Raw genomic sequence first — 17,705 nt, 5'->3', positions numbered from 1 at the left:
AAACACACTAACGAACACTTATGAAAAATAACAATAATAAGACAGATAGATACAAAGAGATGTATTCAAAACAGAGACCCTGTGCATGGAGCATAAATCGTCCCAACTATATGTACAAAGATATGCAAAAGTATTTCATTCTACACTTGCTTATGATTGAAAATATTATTGAGATTGGAATCAGGGAAATTCTTTTACACAGTAAAACATTTGTGTTATTATACTCTCATGGAAGTAGCTATGATTGCTGAAAAGCATGGGCATAACCTGATCCATATGTAACCTACTCTGATGATATTGCCTGAATAATAACACCAAACTATTTTAATACCCCATACACACGTTCCGATTATCGTAAGACAGATCGTTCACATTTTGTTGTATACAACTAAGATCGAATACAACAGTGCAAAATGTGTGTAAGATTTTTGTTGTCCGATTCTGGAAAAATCTTCCATTGTGCGTAGCTACATATTTTAAATGATGTCAAATATATGTGACCCGTGTGTCCGTCTGGTTTATTTTCGTGTTTACGATCATGTGTGGTGTTTGTCGAACGACTTTTATTGTACGCATACTGTACTGTCTACAAGATTGTCATACGCTGGGCTGTCATCCGACCAAAGTTTTCCTGTTTGTCCCTTCGGATTTGGTTGGACGGACTGTCGTGATCGGCTGTCGAAAGCTGTGTACTAACGATCAGATTATCGAACGATCTGTCCGAAAGCAACTTTTGTGGTCCGATAATCGGAATGTGTGTACAGGGCATAAGTGTTGAAAGGACAAGGCCACAGCTTTATTGAGAACATATCTGATTTCACTGGTACAGCAAAGCAACACAATTACAGCCACTAAAACCCAGTTACAGATGATCTGTGAGCAACCACTAAACAGCCCACAGCCTGTCTTAGCATACTTTTGACCTATTTATAGGTACAGTATCTCCCAAAAGTGAGTATACCCCTCACATTTTTGTAAATATTATATTATATCTTTTCATGTGACAACACAAGAAATGACACTTTGCTACAATGTAAAGTAGTGAGTGTACAGCTTGTATAACAGTGTAAATGTGTTGTCCTCTCAAATAAACTGAACACACAGCCATTAATGTCTAAATTATTTGCAACAAAGGGGAGTACACCCCTAAGTGAAAATGTCCAAATTGGGTCCAAAGTGTCAATATTTTGTGTGACCACCATTATTTTACAGCTCTGCCTTAACCCTCTTGGGTTTTGGCGCCAACGGGAGGGATAAATAAGCTGTACAGCTTTTGAAGTGCAGCTTGTGGAGCTCATGCCACACATGGATGAAAGCACAGGGTAAGGAACTCATTTTTACTATTAGAAGCAATGATACTTTGTCCAGCTTTGTCCGTACATCTTATTTACCTCATTTGAAATTTATTTTTCATATGCGTCTGTTTTACTCTTTTTAATTAGATCACAGCCAAACCATCCAGCGATTAACCACGGTCCTCACGGATCCTATTATGGATGCATACTGGCTTTGCATTTCCCCTTTTCTTACATGTTATGCGCATAACCTGGGTCTCTAGATGTGTGTGTTAAGGAGTTTTACATTATTAAGAGGTGAGAAATGCTCCCTTTGTTCAGTCTCCCTGTTTTAGATACAATCAGGTATTATACAATGGAGGCTTATCCATATATATCCCCATTTGTTGTTTTTTTATTCTCTTTAAATCCTCAGATGCACTTTGTGCTCCTGTATGTGCTTGATTTCCATGTGCTTGAGCTCCCAGTAGAGATACTATATATATTTAACAGAGACTTATGAGAGTGGTGAGTTTGGGATCTGTTTCTACTTAGTCCATGGACCCCCTCCTCCCTTATATATGCATTTTCCGGTTTCAAATGATAGAAATGAATTACAAAGGACTATAATTGATTTATGTTATACTATAGGCACCACTACCAACACCTGTTGTGATTAATTTGATATCAAGTCATCCCTCCCTACGGGTGACCCAACACGGCTGGGATTAATCACAGAATACATAACATTATTGTGCACCCATGTTGAGGTATGGAGTGTTGCACCATCTGGGTTATTTCGGCTAATATGCCATACGTATGTGTGGGTGTGATTGTATAGTGAGTTTTTTTTTGGGGGGGGCGGTGGGTAGCCCTGGAGATTGAAAAGGGAGGGGAAGGTATAGCTGTGGGATGTGCCAAAAAAGGGGGGGGGGGCTGTGTGTGTGTGTTTGTTGTGTTTTTTTTTCTTTGTTGGGGAAGGGGGGGGGGGGTGGGGGGCTTCGGCGGCATTTTGGGGTCATATCCATTGTGGATGTCCCTGATGGGATTCCATGTTGCCATCTCTGACATTAAAATGTTGTCTTTTATTTGATATGTTTTTTACTCATTTGCAATTTTTTTTTCTCTTCTATACACCTAAGGTTGAATATATAGAAATATCCTTCTTAAAAGTAAATTTTTAACGTTATGGAGAGGTCCTGGGTAAAAAATTCCCCAAAACATCCCTTTAAAAGCAAAAGATCAAAACGAAAAATGTAATATGATGCTTTAAAAAAGTATTACTTCCACCCTGGACCAGAAGTGACATCATGACATTGAGGTGATCAAAGACAATTTAGCCTTTTATTGGCTCTGTGACCAGCCAGCTGCACCATTGGATCATTTCTCATGCACGTCCCCTCCTGCAGCTTCTGAAAGCATTCCAGCAGCTCATGAGCTGCTTACAAAGCTTTCATAAGAAATTCAGCCACTGGCTGAAAAAAAATACCGGGGTTAGGGTTGACAGCTTCAGCCAGAACTCCGGTAATACCACAACATATATATACATATTGCAGTCGATATGTACAGTATATATAAATTCAGGGCTTTTTTTCAGCGGAACCATGGGGGAACGCAGTTCCGGAACCTCAGTACTGAATGGTACTATATGTAATGGCAAAGGATGCTGGGGTGTGCTGCAGGATATATTGATACTGGCTGCTGAGGGGTCTATTGTTGCTGGAGGGGATCTATTTTTGCACGGTTGTTTATTGTTCTCAATGAGGTCTATTGTTGTTGGTTTGCTGGAGGGGGGCTTATGTTGCTGGGGGGGTCAATTGTTGCTGGATGGGTTCTGCTGTTGAAGGAGGGGTCTATTTATGCTGACTGCTGGGAGATCTGTGGTTGCTGGAGAGGGTCTATTGCTGCTGGCTGCAGGGGATCTATTTTACTTCTTTTTTTGTCATCACCCAATTCCATACAAATTACTTAGCACCACAAAATATACTTGGCTCCGTAGTTTCTAAAAAGGAGCAGTACTGGGAGGTGGGTGGGGGTGGAATCAAGAAACGGTGCTCGGAGATGAGATGGGTAGGGGTCGGAGGCAACAATTGACTCAGAGAGGGGGAGTTCCTGAACCCAACCTCCTCCCTTCTGAGTCTCCCTTCGTCCCATCTCTGAGCACCGTCCCCTTGTTCCACCCCCTACCCACCTCCCTGTACAACCCTTTTTAGGGAATACAGACCCAAGTATCCAGCAGCAATGGATCCCCAGCAACAAAATATCACCCCAGCAACAATAGACCCCCAGCAGCTATCATCATTAGATCCTCCAGCAGTAGTAGACCCCTACCAGCGACAATAGATCTCCCAGTATCCAGCATCACTAGACCCTCCAGCACACCCCAGCTATGCTTACCATAAAACACATTCAGTGCTGGAGGTGGCAGAACTGCGCTACCCAGCGTTCCAGCTGAAAATAGCCCTGTGTATATATATATATATATATATATATATATATATATGTATGTATATGTATGTATATATATATATATATATATATATATATATATATATATATATATATATATATATATGTATATGTATATGTATATATATATATATATATATATATATATATATATATATATTGTACAGGACGCCAAGGTTGGGTCCTGGACGGGTGCTATGTAGCGCCTATATTCGGGATGTGGTCCCTTTAAGGGAATCATGGTAGGGCTCAGGGGGTCACCCAAAAATGGGTGACAAATAGTTTTGGGAGAAGACTGACTAGCAGTCCTCTCTATATTTAAGAGAGATAGTTGGGACCCGGAATTTGGGAGGCTCTGAAGTGACATTTGGTTGGGAAAGAGCCTCCCTCCCTGACCACAGGGATTCGGCCCACAGGGGGTTAACAGCCTCCAAGAAGACATCCTATAAGACAGGAAGTAGTAGAGAGGTGGTGGTGAGGAGGAGAAGGAGTGGAACACCTGTCTGAGGAGCTGTCTGAGGAGCTGTCTGGCTGTGTTGTTGTATTGCTGTTTTGGAGGTTGCAAAAAGATCTCTGCAAGGACTCTAAAGAAACTTTTTGGTGAAGACCTGACTACAGAACTGTAGGTGCTTTTCTTTTCATATTATTTGTGCTGAAGATAAGCGGACTTTAATTTACATTTTTTTGTATGCTGAAGAAAAGCTTTTTATTACAAAATTGTTAGATAAAGGAGAAGAGTACTTTGAGAATTAAACATTAACTACACAGCAAACAAGAATATAATTACTGTACATAGAAACAAATGCTCCTCTCCCAACTGTCTTCAAATAATAGCATATATAATAATAAAAATTAGTATATGATATATATTTATCATTAAGATATAAACTACTACCATGTTTATCTCTAGTGCAACAGCAGTAAAAAAAAAAATGTAGATTAACTTCAAGAAAGTCACATGAAGCTTTTATGATAGTTACAAGGTGTTTTTATTTTCAATGACCTTGAAGGTCGGCAAAGAAAATCGTATTAAACTTTAACAAGCTACACTTATGTAGACAAAAACTAAATATTTAAAATCAAGGAATGAATTGTTTCTTTCATTTCTGTGGTGAAAGAAATCCCTTTACCTAATTTGTGCTTTTTAATAAAGAATTTTAAATATTCAAAAATAAAAAAAGCAAGCTTTTCTTCAAGCAACATCGGCCAAGATTAATATACTATCTTATTTCAATGCAACAGAATACATAAATGTTTTTTTTTTTTTTATGGAGTAAAGGCTTTGCTGTATTGCATGCTTACATGTAAAGTTAAAGTGGCTCTAAAGGCAGAGGTGTTTTTTTTTTTTTTTTTAATCAATGCATTCTATTCATACCCCCTTAGCATCCCTAATACTTACCTGAGCCCCCTCTAGATCCAGTGATGTTGCAAGAGAGCCTCAGTTGTCTGGGACTCTCCCTCCTCATTGGCTGTGCCACATCAGAGGGTGCCATTGGCTCCTGCTGCTGTCAATCAAAGTTACTGAGCCAATAAGGAGAGAGATAGAGGGGAATGGACACACAGACCAGCGGCTCAGGTGACCCCATAGGATGCTGCTTGCTGTTCTGACAGGAGGGAGGGGCCAGGAGCACCGGAAAGGTACCTGGGAAAAGGAGTATCTGGGCTGCTCTGTGCAAAATCACTGCACAGAGCAGGTAAGTAAGAACAAGTATTAAACAACAAAAACAAGACTTTAAAATAATTTTAAGCAGGTAAAGGAAAGTCCACTCTGCCATATTAGTTAACTAATAGGGTTGAGCGGACACCTGGATGTTCGGGTTCGGCCGAACTTCTCAAAATAAGTTCGAGATCGGGACACAAACTTGACCCCGAACCCGAACCCCATTGAAGTCAACGGGAACCCAAACTTTTGAGGACTAAAATGGCTCTAGAAAAGTAATGGAAAGGGCTAGATGGCTGCAAATGGCAGCAAAATGTTGTTAAGAGCATGGCAAGTGCTCTGCAAACAAATGTGGATAGGGAAATAACTTAAAATAACATAAAATACATAAAAATTTTAAATAATATGCTGGAGGCCCCCCTCTCAGAAGAAGAGGTACAGGAAGTCATTAAGAACCTCAAATCAGGTTCTGCTTCAGGCCCCGATGGTCTCCCTAACCTAACCCAACCCTATTACAAGACATTTACCACCACCCTGACTCCACATTTGACACAATTTTTTAACGCAAAGACACAGAGAACCCAACTTGATCCTCACCTAAACACAGCCTACATTGCTGTAATACCGAAACCGGATAAAAACCCAGAAGAAGTCAGTAATTATAGACCCATCTCCCTCATCAATAGCGACTTAAAAATCCTTACCAAACTCCTTGCAAATCATCTAGCTTCCTTCATTAACCGATATGTTCATAAGGATCAAGTGAGGTTCATCCCAGGCAGACAGGGCCCTGATCAGATCAGACGAGCCATAGACTTAGTCTCCATCCTCCAGACAAACTGGCCAGGAGGTCCAAAACAATCAGGCATGCTTTTATCACTGGACCTTCAAAAGGCCAAAGGCTTCGGTCTCCTGGCCATACATCTTTACAATCCTTGAACGTTGGGGCTTTGGTGACAAGTTTATGGGCCTGATCCCAGCTCTTTATTCAAATCCTAAAGCCTATATTAGGCTTCAAGGCCACTACTTAAAACCAATACATATAGCCAAAGGCACCAGACAAGGCTACCCTTTATCAAACGCTAATCTTTGAAAAAGCAATTGAGAAACTCGCCATCTCCATTCGCCCGGACTCCAACATACAAGGTGTTCAATGTGGCTCTCAGGTTCACAAATGTGGCCTGTTTGCAGACGACAAACACTGATGCCTAGTCTCGGATTCCTATCTTAGGGAAAAAGACACATGGTCATTTCTGTCCCTCTCCTTACATTCACAATTAGGGGTCGGTGGTTAAGTTCCTCCTCTCAGGCACAGCTAGCTCCCATTGGGGGTGTCCAGGGAGGAGGTACACCTCTGACCGTTAACAGGAATACCAACCCTTCACTTTAACACTACCATGTCTGTCTAAAGTGATTTTAAATTTTATATCTGACGTGATCCACTCGATTCATCTTGTTACGCTGCCTATAACCTTTCTATGTTTTGACTGAATCGATATTCTGAATGTCCCTTCCAAATGTATTATTCTTGTTGTGATACAAAATTAAAATACTTTGAAATAAAAAAAATAAAAAATAATAGTCTTGACCTAGTAGGACGAGGTCCATATGGAGTAGGAGGTTGAGATGGCGGTGGATGTGGTGTTTGGGTGTTTTTAGAATAGGAGAATTGAAGAACAATATCTAAAGTGTGTATCTGACACGTACATATATGCAGAAAATGCTATTGGGCTCACTGGGCTCAGGGCAGTGTAAAAAGTTTGTGCACTGCACCCACACCACAACTAAATCAAGGTAGATTGTTGAGTAATTTGATTTTTGAAGTAGGACTCCTATCTAATTCTCTCCCTCAAAGCAGCTTTCCCTACACTATCTAAAGCAGAGTGATGTGCTGTGCTGGCCAATCAAAGCCATGCCATTAGTAGGCATGGCTGTGATGGCTTCTAAGGGCACACTAGTTAAATGAATGTTAATTGTCTGCCCTGCAGCTGTTAAAAAAAGCCATTACATTACCGAACACTGAACCCGAACATACAGTAAATTGTTCGGGTTTGAGTCCGGGACCCAAAAACCCAAAAGTCCATTAGGAACCCGAACTTTACAGTTCGGGTTCGCTCAACCCTATTAACCAACAAAAAGGAGTCCAAAGAACTACTCCATTAGTGAACCAACATCTTTGTCTCATCAAGGAGGATTACTAATTTACAAATGCTATATTGACGTAAAAATGAACACCCACTGTACTATGCCTTACTAAAATTCTCCAAAACTCATACTCTGTGCACCACTGCTCTATCTTTACCACTAAATGTAAAAGGATGTGTCTGAATATGTCATTTCAATTGTCAGTTATCAGTCGTATGGCCCATTTCCACTGTAATCTGCCACTGGCATCATAAGAATCATAAGGAAAGGAAATCACAAGAAAAAGTTGTAAGTGTTGTATTCAGCTTAATTCAACCAGCTCAATAACTACAGAAGTTGAAGTCTTTTCAATAAACTGGTTGACTTAAAGTGGTTGTAAAAGCTGAAGGTGTTTTACCTTCATGCATTCTATGCATGAAGGTAAAACACCTTCAGTGTGCAGCTCCCCCCAGACCCCTTAATATTTACCCAAGTCTGATCTCGATCCAACGATGTGCATGAGACCTGATCTCTCCCTCATGATAGGCTGAGATGCAGCAGCGGGAGCTAGTGCTGCCAATCACAGCCAGTAAAACTGGAGCGGGGACAGTGGCTGAGCTGTGCTCTCTGTGTCTTATGGACTCAGAGAGCCGACTTGGAATTGAGCAAGCATGAGTGCCCCCACAGTAAGCGGCTTGCTATGGGGGCACCAGCAAGTGCAAGGGGGAGGGGTTCAGAGTGATGATGGGGGACCCGAGAAGAGGAGGATCGGGCTGCTCTGTGCAAAACCACTGCACAGAATAGGTAAGTATAACAGTTTTTTTTTTTTTTTTTTAAATAAGCATTATTCCTTTACAATCACTTTAAACATATTCTGTGAGAAGATGCGTCAAATTGTCACCACTGAATAACACTGCATAACAGATGTCTACCAATGTCTACACTATAGATACCTGTTTCCGTAGTGAGCAATTCATATTTACATATATGTTTACAAATTTTTAAGAGTGAAGAATTTTAAATACTTTATCACACACTAATAATAAGATAATTTATACCAAACAGGTTTCTTATATAAGAGTGTCTGTGATGGAGTCAGTCTCAGATCCCTCTGCTGCCACCAGAAAGTGACAATTACACTTTCAACTGCACCCTATGCAGAGATTTCCCAGCATGCGAGACAACAACCAAAGCACCGCCGCACTGAGATTGATCATCTGGGATCTGTTAAAGGAGAAGTTGGGCCAAAGCTCTTTTGGCTCTTTTGGCCCTATGTCTCCTGTAGGTCACAGCAGTGCACTTCATTCTGCATTCCTGTGGCCCATATTCAGCCAACAGCAGACACAACTCTGCTAGCTAACATCACTCAGCTGTTCCAGACTCTGGAGAGTTCCCAACTTTAATTTTGGGATCCATCCAGATGCCTGATCATCAGCTGGTTCAACCTCTTAGTGTGCTGCTAAGAGCCTAAGCCAGCTGCTCCTGCCCCCTCCATAGCCTTCCATGTGAGCATTACTCAGTGAAGACTGAGAACTGAGCGATCAGCAGTCTTTGATCGCTCAGTTCTCAGTGTGGTAAGAGCAGGCAAAGATGCAGATTTAGCATTGGATTGGCACCTAGGTGAGTATTCCTTCTCTATCTTAAACTCTCTAACCCACATCTTCAACCTCTCCCTTCCCAGTGGACGCTTTTCCTCCCCACTCAAACATGCACTGATTACCCTCACTGGACCCCATATTGGTTCTGGCAGTTAAAAAAATAAAATAAAGCACCAGATTAGAATGTGTATTGCTAAACCATTCTTGGACTGTTTTTTAAATACTTTAAGATGGCTAACAGCAGGATCTGTATTATTGTAGGTTTAAGACCCCCAGTTATGACCAGGATACACTTGAGCTTGATGACGATGATGTTAGAGGTCCTATGACATGGTCATTTTATGACAGGGCTTAATTCAAAGACTCTTGACCCTGGTACAGTTTATTTGACTTGATCTTCCCAAGCTGGTTGTTGTAATGTGGGTGTTAAATGAAATATTTCAGTCCTCTGCCTGGCCATGGCCACAAGACTTAAATCCGGTCATTTTGTCACTTACTTGTGAATTTTGGAGGAGGGGGAGGTAGCACTGTGTTCTGTGAGAAACACCCTTCTCCCCGCTCAGGTTGGGCTCATCAGACCTTATTGCCTTAACACATACATTCCATTTAGAATATTATTTTCTGTACCTGACGAGACAAAGCTTCTGCTTGTGCCAGTGTATTAATGGATGTGATATTGCTCCCTTCAAATCCACTTTTTCTTGTGCTTATTCGGTCTCTTTCATTCTGAACAGCTGATTGGTGAAGGAAATTAGAAAATATGAGAAACACATTTATGCATTTAAAAAAAAATTGTAAACTGTAACTATGGCATGGTTTGAAATTGGAAAGGGAAAGTGGGCTGGGGTTCAGTTTATTGTCACTGCTGCTATCAATTTTGTAAACAATTATGTATTTGTCACCATGTATAACTTTTGTCCATTGGTTGCCCATGTATTGTAATGATTGCTTGTTTGTTGCCCATGTTTTCTGTTTATTTTAACAATTACCCATTTGGAGTCCACATATTCCTTTGCTTAACAACTGCTCATTCGTAGCCCAGGTACCATACTGGAGCTACTCTAATCTCTGTCAATATGTGACCCCCGCCGTAGAGCATTTGTTTGTGGCTTTAAAATATGGTGATTAAAACAAAGCAACACAAACTACCTTCTTTTTTCATTCCAGCTCTAAAACACTTTCTTAGACGACAATATCTGCATTGGTTCCGTTTGTCTTTGTCAACAACACATTGTCTGCTAAACCTGGAACATAGAGAAAAATAAATGATTGGGCATTATTTTTGGAGTTCTACAAGAAGATATATATTTAGTATCTACACATAAGCCACATTATGTAATGTGCAGCTGTTTAAACTGGGTAAGATTTTTGTAGAATCTGTTTACATATTCTTTATATAAAGTAAACTTAATTTGCCTAACAGCTTTGATCAAAAGTGTCTTACTCTCTCTTGCCCCAGATGTACAGTATACTTACCTGAATGTAATAGCTGCTGCCACCAGCAACATTTATGCCTTTTCATGCCTAGGAGCTGGTTTCTCATAGACTTCTGTAGGGCTGTCTTCCAAGGGTACAGATACTGTGGAGATGGTTCCTTAAGAATACGTTCATCAAACTCACCCAGTTGTTGCTTTTTGCACTGTTGTACTGTTTTGTTTTCTGTCCTTCAAGTCCAGGCAATTTATATATTTTCAATCACACCTCCAACAGCATTCAAAAGAACAGTGACAGTACAAGCAGTGACTACACAGCCATTAGCAGGTCATGTGCATCCTGGGTCTGCTTAGGGGATCTGGCTCATTGGTAATTAATTGTACCCCAATATTTGGTGTGAATCTACCAAAGAATTTGCCAGCTAGTTTAAAGTGATTGTAAACCTTCCTTTTTTCAAAATAACAAGCATATCATACTTACCTCCACTGTGCAGTTCGTTTTGCACAGTGTGGCCCAGAATCTTGTCTTTTGGGATCCCTGGTAGCGTTCGTAGCTCCTTGCATCGGTAACCCCCCTGGGAGAAGCTCTCTCCCCAAGGATTACCTTTTCAGGCACACTCCAGAGCCCAGCATTTGCATACATAGACACAGAATGCCGGACTCGGACACCCCCCCCCCCCCCACGTGCCTGTGTCATTGAATTTGATTGCCAGCAGCAGGAGCCAATGGCTGCGCTGCTATCAATCTATCCAATCAAAAGCTGAGAACCCCGGGCAGAGAAGGTGAGCGCGTCTCCGCCAAGGGAATGAACCGGCTCAGGTGAGTAAGATGGGAGGCTGGGGGATGGTCACTGTCAGAAGTTTGTTCACCTTAATGCATTAAGGTGAAAAAACACGAGGGTTTACAACCCCTTTAACTCCTACTAGAGAAGGGCAAATCAATATTCTGGTTTCAAGATATGAAATATTAGGCATATAATTCTGGGAAATACCCCGCTAATAATGCCAATACAAATCTTAGTATGATGATGTGAAGCTTTCCTGGCTTCTGCTCCTGGCTTCAACTTTGAGCTGGCAAAGACACTTGGGCATCTGATCCAAGGAAAGCTTTAGATTGTAGTTTTAAGCTTTAGATGTAGATTCTTTACACTTGAACAGGCACCATGGATGAAGGACCTATCAACTTGACAGTGACTTTGGTAACAGTAGGTGAAGTAGCAGGCCTAACTTACTGCACTTGCACCGTTCTTGTTCTATGGCATTCAATATGACGGTCTGAATGAGATTTTGAAAGTTCCCTCCATAAACAGTGAGCCTCAATAGGGTAGAAAGTAAACCTAATGGTTTCTTCAAATTTACAGAAGAGTCTACTTAAAGTATAACTATAGGCACAACTCTTTTTTTTTACTTTACTTACAAAAGCACAAAGGAAAGATCAGCCTTAAGTCCGATGCGCCAGCCGGACGCAAAGGGACAAACTCGTTGTTCCTGGGTACAATTCCTTCCCCTGGATGAAGCAATTTTTTGCGAAACGCGTAGGGATGAGCGATGTGCTGACGTCACCCCTTGCGAAGGAATTGTACCCAGGAACAACGAGTTTGTCCCTTTGCGTCCGGCTGGCGCATCGGACTTAAGGCTGATCTTTCCTTTGTGCTTTTGTGGAATAGAAGTGAATATCCATATTATCCATATTACCTATTCTATAAGCTGGGACTGGCCCTCTAGTGGCGGAATTGTATCACTACATCCCTCCTTTGGATTTCCTGATGGCTATTATTTATGAATGAAATAAGAGAATCCTGGAGTTTGTTTGATTTGCTTATTCACTTTGTTTGAAGGTGAGAGTTCTGGGAGCCTTGAGTAGCGGACATTCTATCATTATTCTATCATTGATCCCTTCTCCATTTTTTATATTTTTATCCGTGCTGTTTTATGGACTATATTTTTCACGGCATTATATGTATGCACATATTTATATTAGTTTGAATTTGTGTATTTTATTTGAGTGGCACGATTTGCGCAGGATCCACCCCTTTATATCCATTATTTGATAGTTTGTGTTCACTATTTTGTCCTGCTGCATTTTTTTAGTTAGCATTTGCACTTTATATCACTCAGGTTCTTTTTCACAGCATCTGTGTTTCATTAATTCTGATTTTGGATTTTGTTTCACTTGAGTCACTCATTACCACTTAGCGGCGCGAAGGCTGACCACTTTCAGGAGAGGAGACATATTGCTGTTCCTAATTACTAGGAACAAACGACATGTCTCCTCTCCTATGACAGCACAGGGATTTGTGTGTTTACACACACAAATCCCCATGCTGGTGCTCGTGCACACGATCACGCGTGACCGGTGGTGATCGCGACCACCAGCCACGTGCATCGGGTCCCCCGGCATGCAGCTGACACGCGTGCGCCCTCTGGCGGCTCTCAAAGGAAACCCTGTACGGGTACAGGGTTTCGCGCAGGGGTGCCATTCTGCCCCTGTAAATAGACTTGAGCCAGTCGGGAACCAGTTAAGAGTGTCAGAATAGAAAGTAAGTGAAAGGGGAACAAAGACCTTATTAAAAACATATTTTCCAATAGAGTGAGCAAGGTTTAGAACTTTTGTCAGGATTTAATTGATTGTTATTGCTGTCTGTGTCTTCATTAGGTAGATTTCCCCTGACCTATTGTCCAGATGATTGGTATAAGACAGAATATAAGAATATAAGAATATAAGACAGAATAAGAAGTGATGGGAAGTCTGTTGAGTGGAGATGCAGAAAGTATTTACAGTAAACTGTATCTAAATCGGAAAACAAAATTGTAACATTTTGTACCTTACCAGACCTTAGATGTAGTGGCCTCATTAGTTTCCTTTTATCAGACTTTTTTTACTTTACTTTTTACCTAGTAATCCTGCCAATAAAACAATTCCTTGCATTTGGTGTGTGAAGAAGGGAGGGTAGAAGTGGCACTGTTCTGGGGTGTAGTATCACATACCCCTATGTAGCTTACAAGTAATCTCAAATGAAATGACAGATGAAAAATATCTCATATTTAAGACCAGAAACAAAAGCAAAATATATAGTGTGAACCAAATGTGCATATCACCTGTGTCCTGATGCAGCGATCTAGTATGCTTCTATTTGAGTAACCTCAGTGTGGCTCATAAGGTCAAAATGCAAGCATAATACTATAAATATGTGAATCACAGCGCATATGTTATATAAAAAACACATATGAAAACATATTCTAAAGTGACTTGTGCCCTTTACATGCATTTCTTAGGTGATACTCCCATGTATCAATCGACAAATTAAGACAATATATACTATGAGCTACCAGCGTCTTTGCATCACTTCCAGTTTCAAGACGTTTTACATTTTTTAAAATAAATTCTACTTTTTAAATGGTAATGCACTATAAAGATGTCTCTTTTCTGCATTTGGGAGCTACAAAGGGAAAGTTAAAGGAAACCCTCATATCTCATACCTCATACCGCAAACACGGAAACAATCAGCTGACACAGGATAAAGCCTTTTGTTTGCTACACAGTAGCAGATACTGTGAAAGCGCAATACCCCTACATGGAGTGAATGATTCCGGTGAGTGCTTTTCCTATAGGGTACCCATAAGAAGCACAGAGCACAGTTTATGAAGAGCACCTGTCACTTTATTTTTATTTTAGTTTTATCTTTTATTTATTAAATTTTTTTGTTTTGTTTTGCCATTGCATCATAACAGCATATTTTTGCACATAGTATATATTGTCTTAATTTGTCAATAGGTACATATAACTTTATTCCAGTAAAACCTAAGATATTATCTGAATGACTTGTGTTGGAGTGTAATTTAAAGGTGTCTGCAAGAAGATGTCTGAACCCAGAGTGTCATGTGGGTTGGAGTGTTCACAGGGTCAGGGCAGTGCAGTTGAACAGGTAAATCAAAGCAGCCCTGAAGGGGGCAGTGCTACATTTGGGGGCTTGTCCGGGATGTTCTCTGTAGCTGGCCCTAGCCAACCTAGACGAGAGCCATGATCTGCAAGGGAGGCAGCCGTGGTTGCTTGGGGAAGAGCCCAGGGAGCTCAGCTGGAGTGAAGAACTGTTCTGGAGATTTCAGGAAGTGAAATTCAGGAAAAGAGATGTTTTGGATGTGGAGAAGCCTGACACTTCTGGGTTAAGTATTCCAAAACTGGAATCAGCCCACAGTTGCTCACAAAAGTTTTAAGAGCCTCACGGCAGATGATTTTCCAAAATCCAGTAAGAAACTTCAGGGGGCCTCACTGAAGGAGCTAGTTGAGCGTCCCGGAGGATAACTGCATTCCAACTCTAAGAAGGAGTCAAAGAAAAAGAAGAAGCAAAAGCTTTCTGCTATTCCTTTTCCTCCCTTGTCTGGAAAAATGGGTCCCCAGGAAAGGGAAAACAGACACGGGAGATCAATGCACACCTTTCTGATCGAGTTGTCAAAAAGACTCCCCAATAACCAAAGAAGCTGATTAGGGCCCAGGCCATAGAGTCACCAGTTTAAAATCTGCCAGGGAACTTGGTAGGGCCTTTCCCAATAATTTTGTTACAAGTAGAAGGAATCTACACTCAAGCTTTACTGGACACAGGAGCTCAAGTGACACTGTTGTATCAGAACTTCTTCAACAAACACTTAAAACACATCCCTTTGTGTAAGCTTGAGAAGTTGGAGATCTGGGGTATAGTAACCAAAAGTGCCCGTATAATGTATATATCTCTATCACGATACCGTTCGATCCTTCCTTGACTGGGAAGCCAGAAACTTTTGACACCTTGGCTGTTGTTTGTCCTCGACCCCCTGGGGCAGGCCGAAATGCTGATAGGAACCAACATGAACCTTGTGAGAAGGCTACTCATTCCATTGGCCGTGGAAGGTGCCCCTCTGGGGGAATATCTATCCTCAATTCAGACAGGCTATTCAGCATGTACTACAAGAAAAAAAGGACCCCGTCTATGGGTAGGGAGAGTGTGGCGTTTGGATACACAAGAAAGAAAGCTGCAGCCTAGAGAACGGGCCGGCATGAAAACTATGGTTAAACTAAATTGGGATCAACCGGGCCCCTATGTGATGGTAGAAGCTGATCCATTGGAGGAAGATAACAGAATAGAGCAGGTTCCGTAAATCGTGCCCACTAGAGCCTTATGAATGAGTGGGGGAAGAATTCCAGTCAGTGTGAGAAATGTCACCAGATACCCAATCAGCCTGAAACCTTGTATGGTGTTTGGGAAAGTGAATACAGCTACCCCTGTAACTGGGGACGACTTAATCGAGAACGAGAATGGGAGAAAGACCACTGTCAAGTTCCCCAATTTGTCTCCCAGATAGGTGAAGACAAGCCTTTGCCCACCGGGATCCTCAGATGCTCCTAAGTAGTTACATTGAGGGAGCTAAAGTAGTACATAAAGAGTGGGAATGAATGTGGTTTGAAGACAGAGTTATATATCAAAAAGGCTCATCTGAGGAACCAGAAGGTGTTCGCCAACTATTCCTCCCTGAGAAACACAGCCTGATAGTGTTGGCTGCCCTTCATAATGTCCATAGCAATTTAGGGCCAGATAGAACCTTCAAACTGGTTAGGTTTGGCGGTCCATGAGGGCCGAAGTGGAAAGCTACTGTCGCTCTTGCTTTCAGTGCGTTCAAATAAATAGTTTGCCTGGCAGGGAAGTCTCAATGGGCCATCTGCAGACTCAGGGACCAATGGAGTTTGTGTGCATTGATTTCTTGTGTTTGGAACCAGACCTGAGCAGGCAGAGTAATGTCCTGGTTATGACAGATCATTTTAATGGTTATGCTTAGGTTTTCCCAACCAGGGATCAGCAAGCTAGTATGGTAGCATAAGACCTTGGTGGAGAAGTTCTTCATCCATTTTGTACTGCGTCAGCACTTATACTCGGACCAGGGTCAGGATTTTGAGAGCAAGTTAACCACTTGCTTCCTGGGCACCTAAACACCCCTCCTGCCCAGACCAAGTTTAAGCTTTTAGAGCTGTCACTCTTTGAATGACAACTGCATGGTCATACAACACTGTACCCAAATTAATTTTTATCATTTTTTTCCCCACAATTAGAGTTTTCTTTTGGTGGTACGTGGTTCAGTGTCTTGGAATGGTCTTAGATGGCACATCTCAAGCCTCTTACCAAGCATACATCGATAGACTTCAGGAAAACGTGAAGACGGCTTATGAGAACGCTAAGGAAGCATCCGCCGCCACATAACAGAGGAACAAAAAGAACTTTGATCTTAAAGTAAGCTGTTGCGTAACTTAGGGGTGTCAGGAAAGCATAAGCTTGTGATCGATGCCGTTCACAGCCCTACATTATCTGCAAACGTTTACTTGGGCTTCCTGTGTATCAGATTCACCTGAAAGGAAGACTGGCTCACTCAAGACTTGGCATCAAAACCACTTGCTGCCTATATCCAAAGCCATCAGTGTCCCCACCTTCCTGTCCAGAGACATTTCTGTTTCCAACTCTAATGCTGCGTACACACGATCTGAGTTTTCGGCTGAAAAATCTTGGATGGTTTTTCCGACGGTATTCCGCTCAAGCTTGGCTTGCATACACACGGTCACACAAAAGTTCTCTGAACTTACGACCGTCAAGAACGCGTGACGTACAAAACTATGGCGAGCCAAGAAAATTAAGTTCAATGCTTCCGAGCATGCGTGGGAATTTTGCACGTCGGAATTGCTACAGACGATCAGAATTTCTGATTGGAACTTTTTCCGTTGGAAAAATAGAGAGCCTGATCTCAATCTTTTGCTGGCGGAAATTCTGACAGAAAAATTCAGATGGAACATACACACGGTCAGAATTTTCCAACCAAAAGCTCTCATCGTACTTTTGCTGGTGGGATTTCCGATCATGTGTATGGGGCTTTAGATCCAAAACCCGTTGGGGTCATGAACCCATACCTCAAGAGGAGGAGAGTGATGAGGAAGAACTAACCCTTGATTGCTATAGGTTCCTTCGCCTGAGGACAACACTACAGTTTCTCAAGTTCCTAGGGAGAACAGGAATGAAACACCTCCATGTAGAAGGGCCTGTGCTCACCCCTGTGAGACAAAGTGAGGAAGTTAGGATTGAGTGAAGCAAACATCTAGAGGTGGCAGATCCTGTGGAAACTCCTGCTCCTAG

General features: G+C 41.7%; 1 protein-coding gene across 6 annotated transcripts in view; it reads right to left on the bottom strand.

The window, feature by feature from the left end:
- HNF4G (hepatocyte nuclear factor 4 gamma) overlaps positions 1-17,705 on the bottom strand; it is a 201,992-nt gene that overhangs the window by 16,043 nt on the left and 168,244 nt on the right. For all 6 annotated transcript variants that reach the window (XM_077492894.1, XM_077492891.1, XM_077492893.1 and 3 more), the window contains 2 exons: positions 10,275-10,369; positions 9,753-9,859 (listed from right to left, as the gene is read on the bottom strand). In XM_077492894.1, coding sequence (XP_077349020.1) covers positions 9,753-9,859; positions 10,275-10,369 — 202 coding nt within the window. The remainder of the gene's footprint in view (positions 1-9,752; positions 9,860-10,274; positions 10,370-17,705) is intronic.

The sequence above is a fragment of the Lithobates pipiens genome, unplaced genomic scaffold (assembly GCF_037356315.1).
Source record: "Lithobates pipiens isolate NorthernLeopardFrog02 unplaced genomic scaffold, aLitPip1_a1.2 Scaffold_19, whole genome shotgun sequence".
NCBI lineage: Eukaryota > Metazoa > Chordata > Amphibia > Anura > Ranidae > Lithobates > Lithobates pipiens.
Note: the sequence above shows the minus strand (reverse complement) of the source record. Positions and strands in the feature narration are given on the sequence as shown.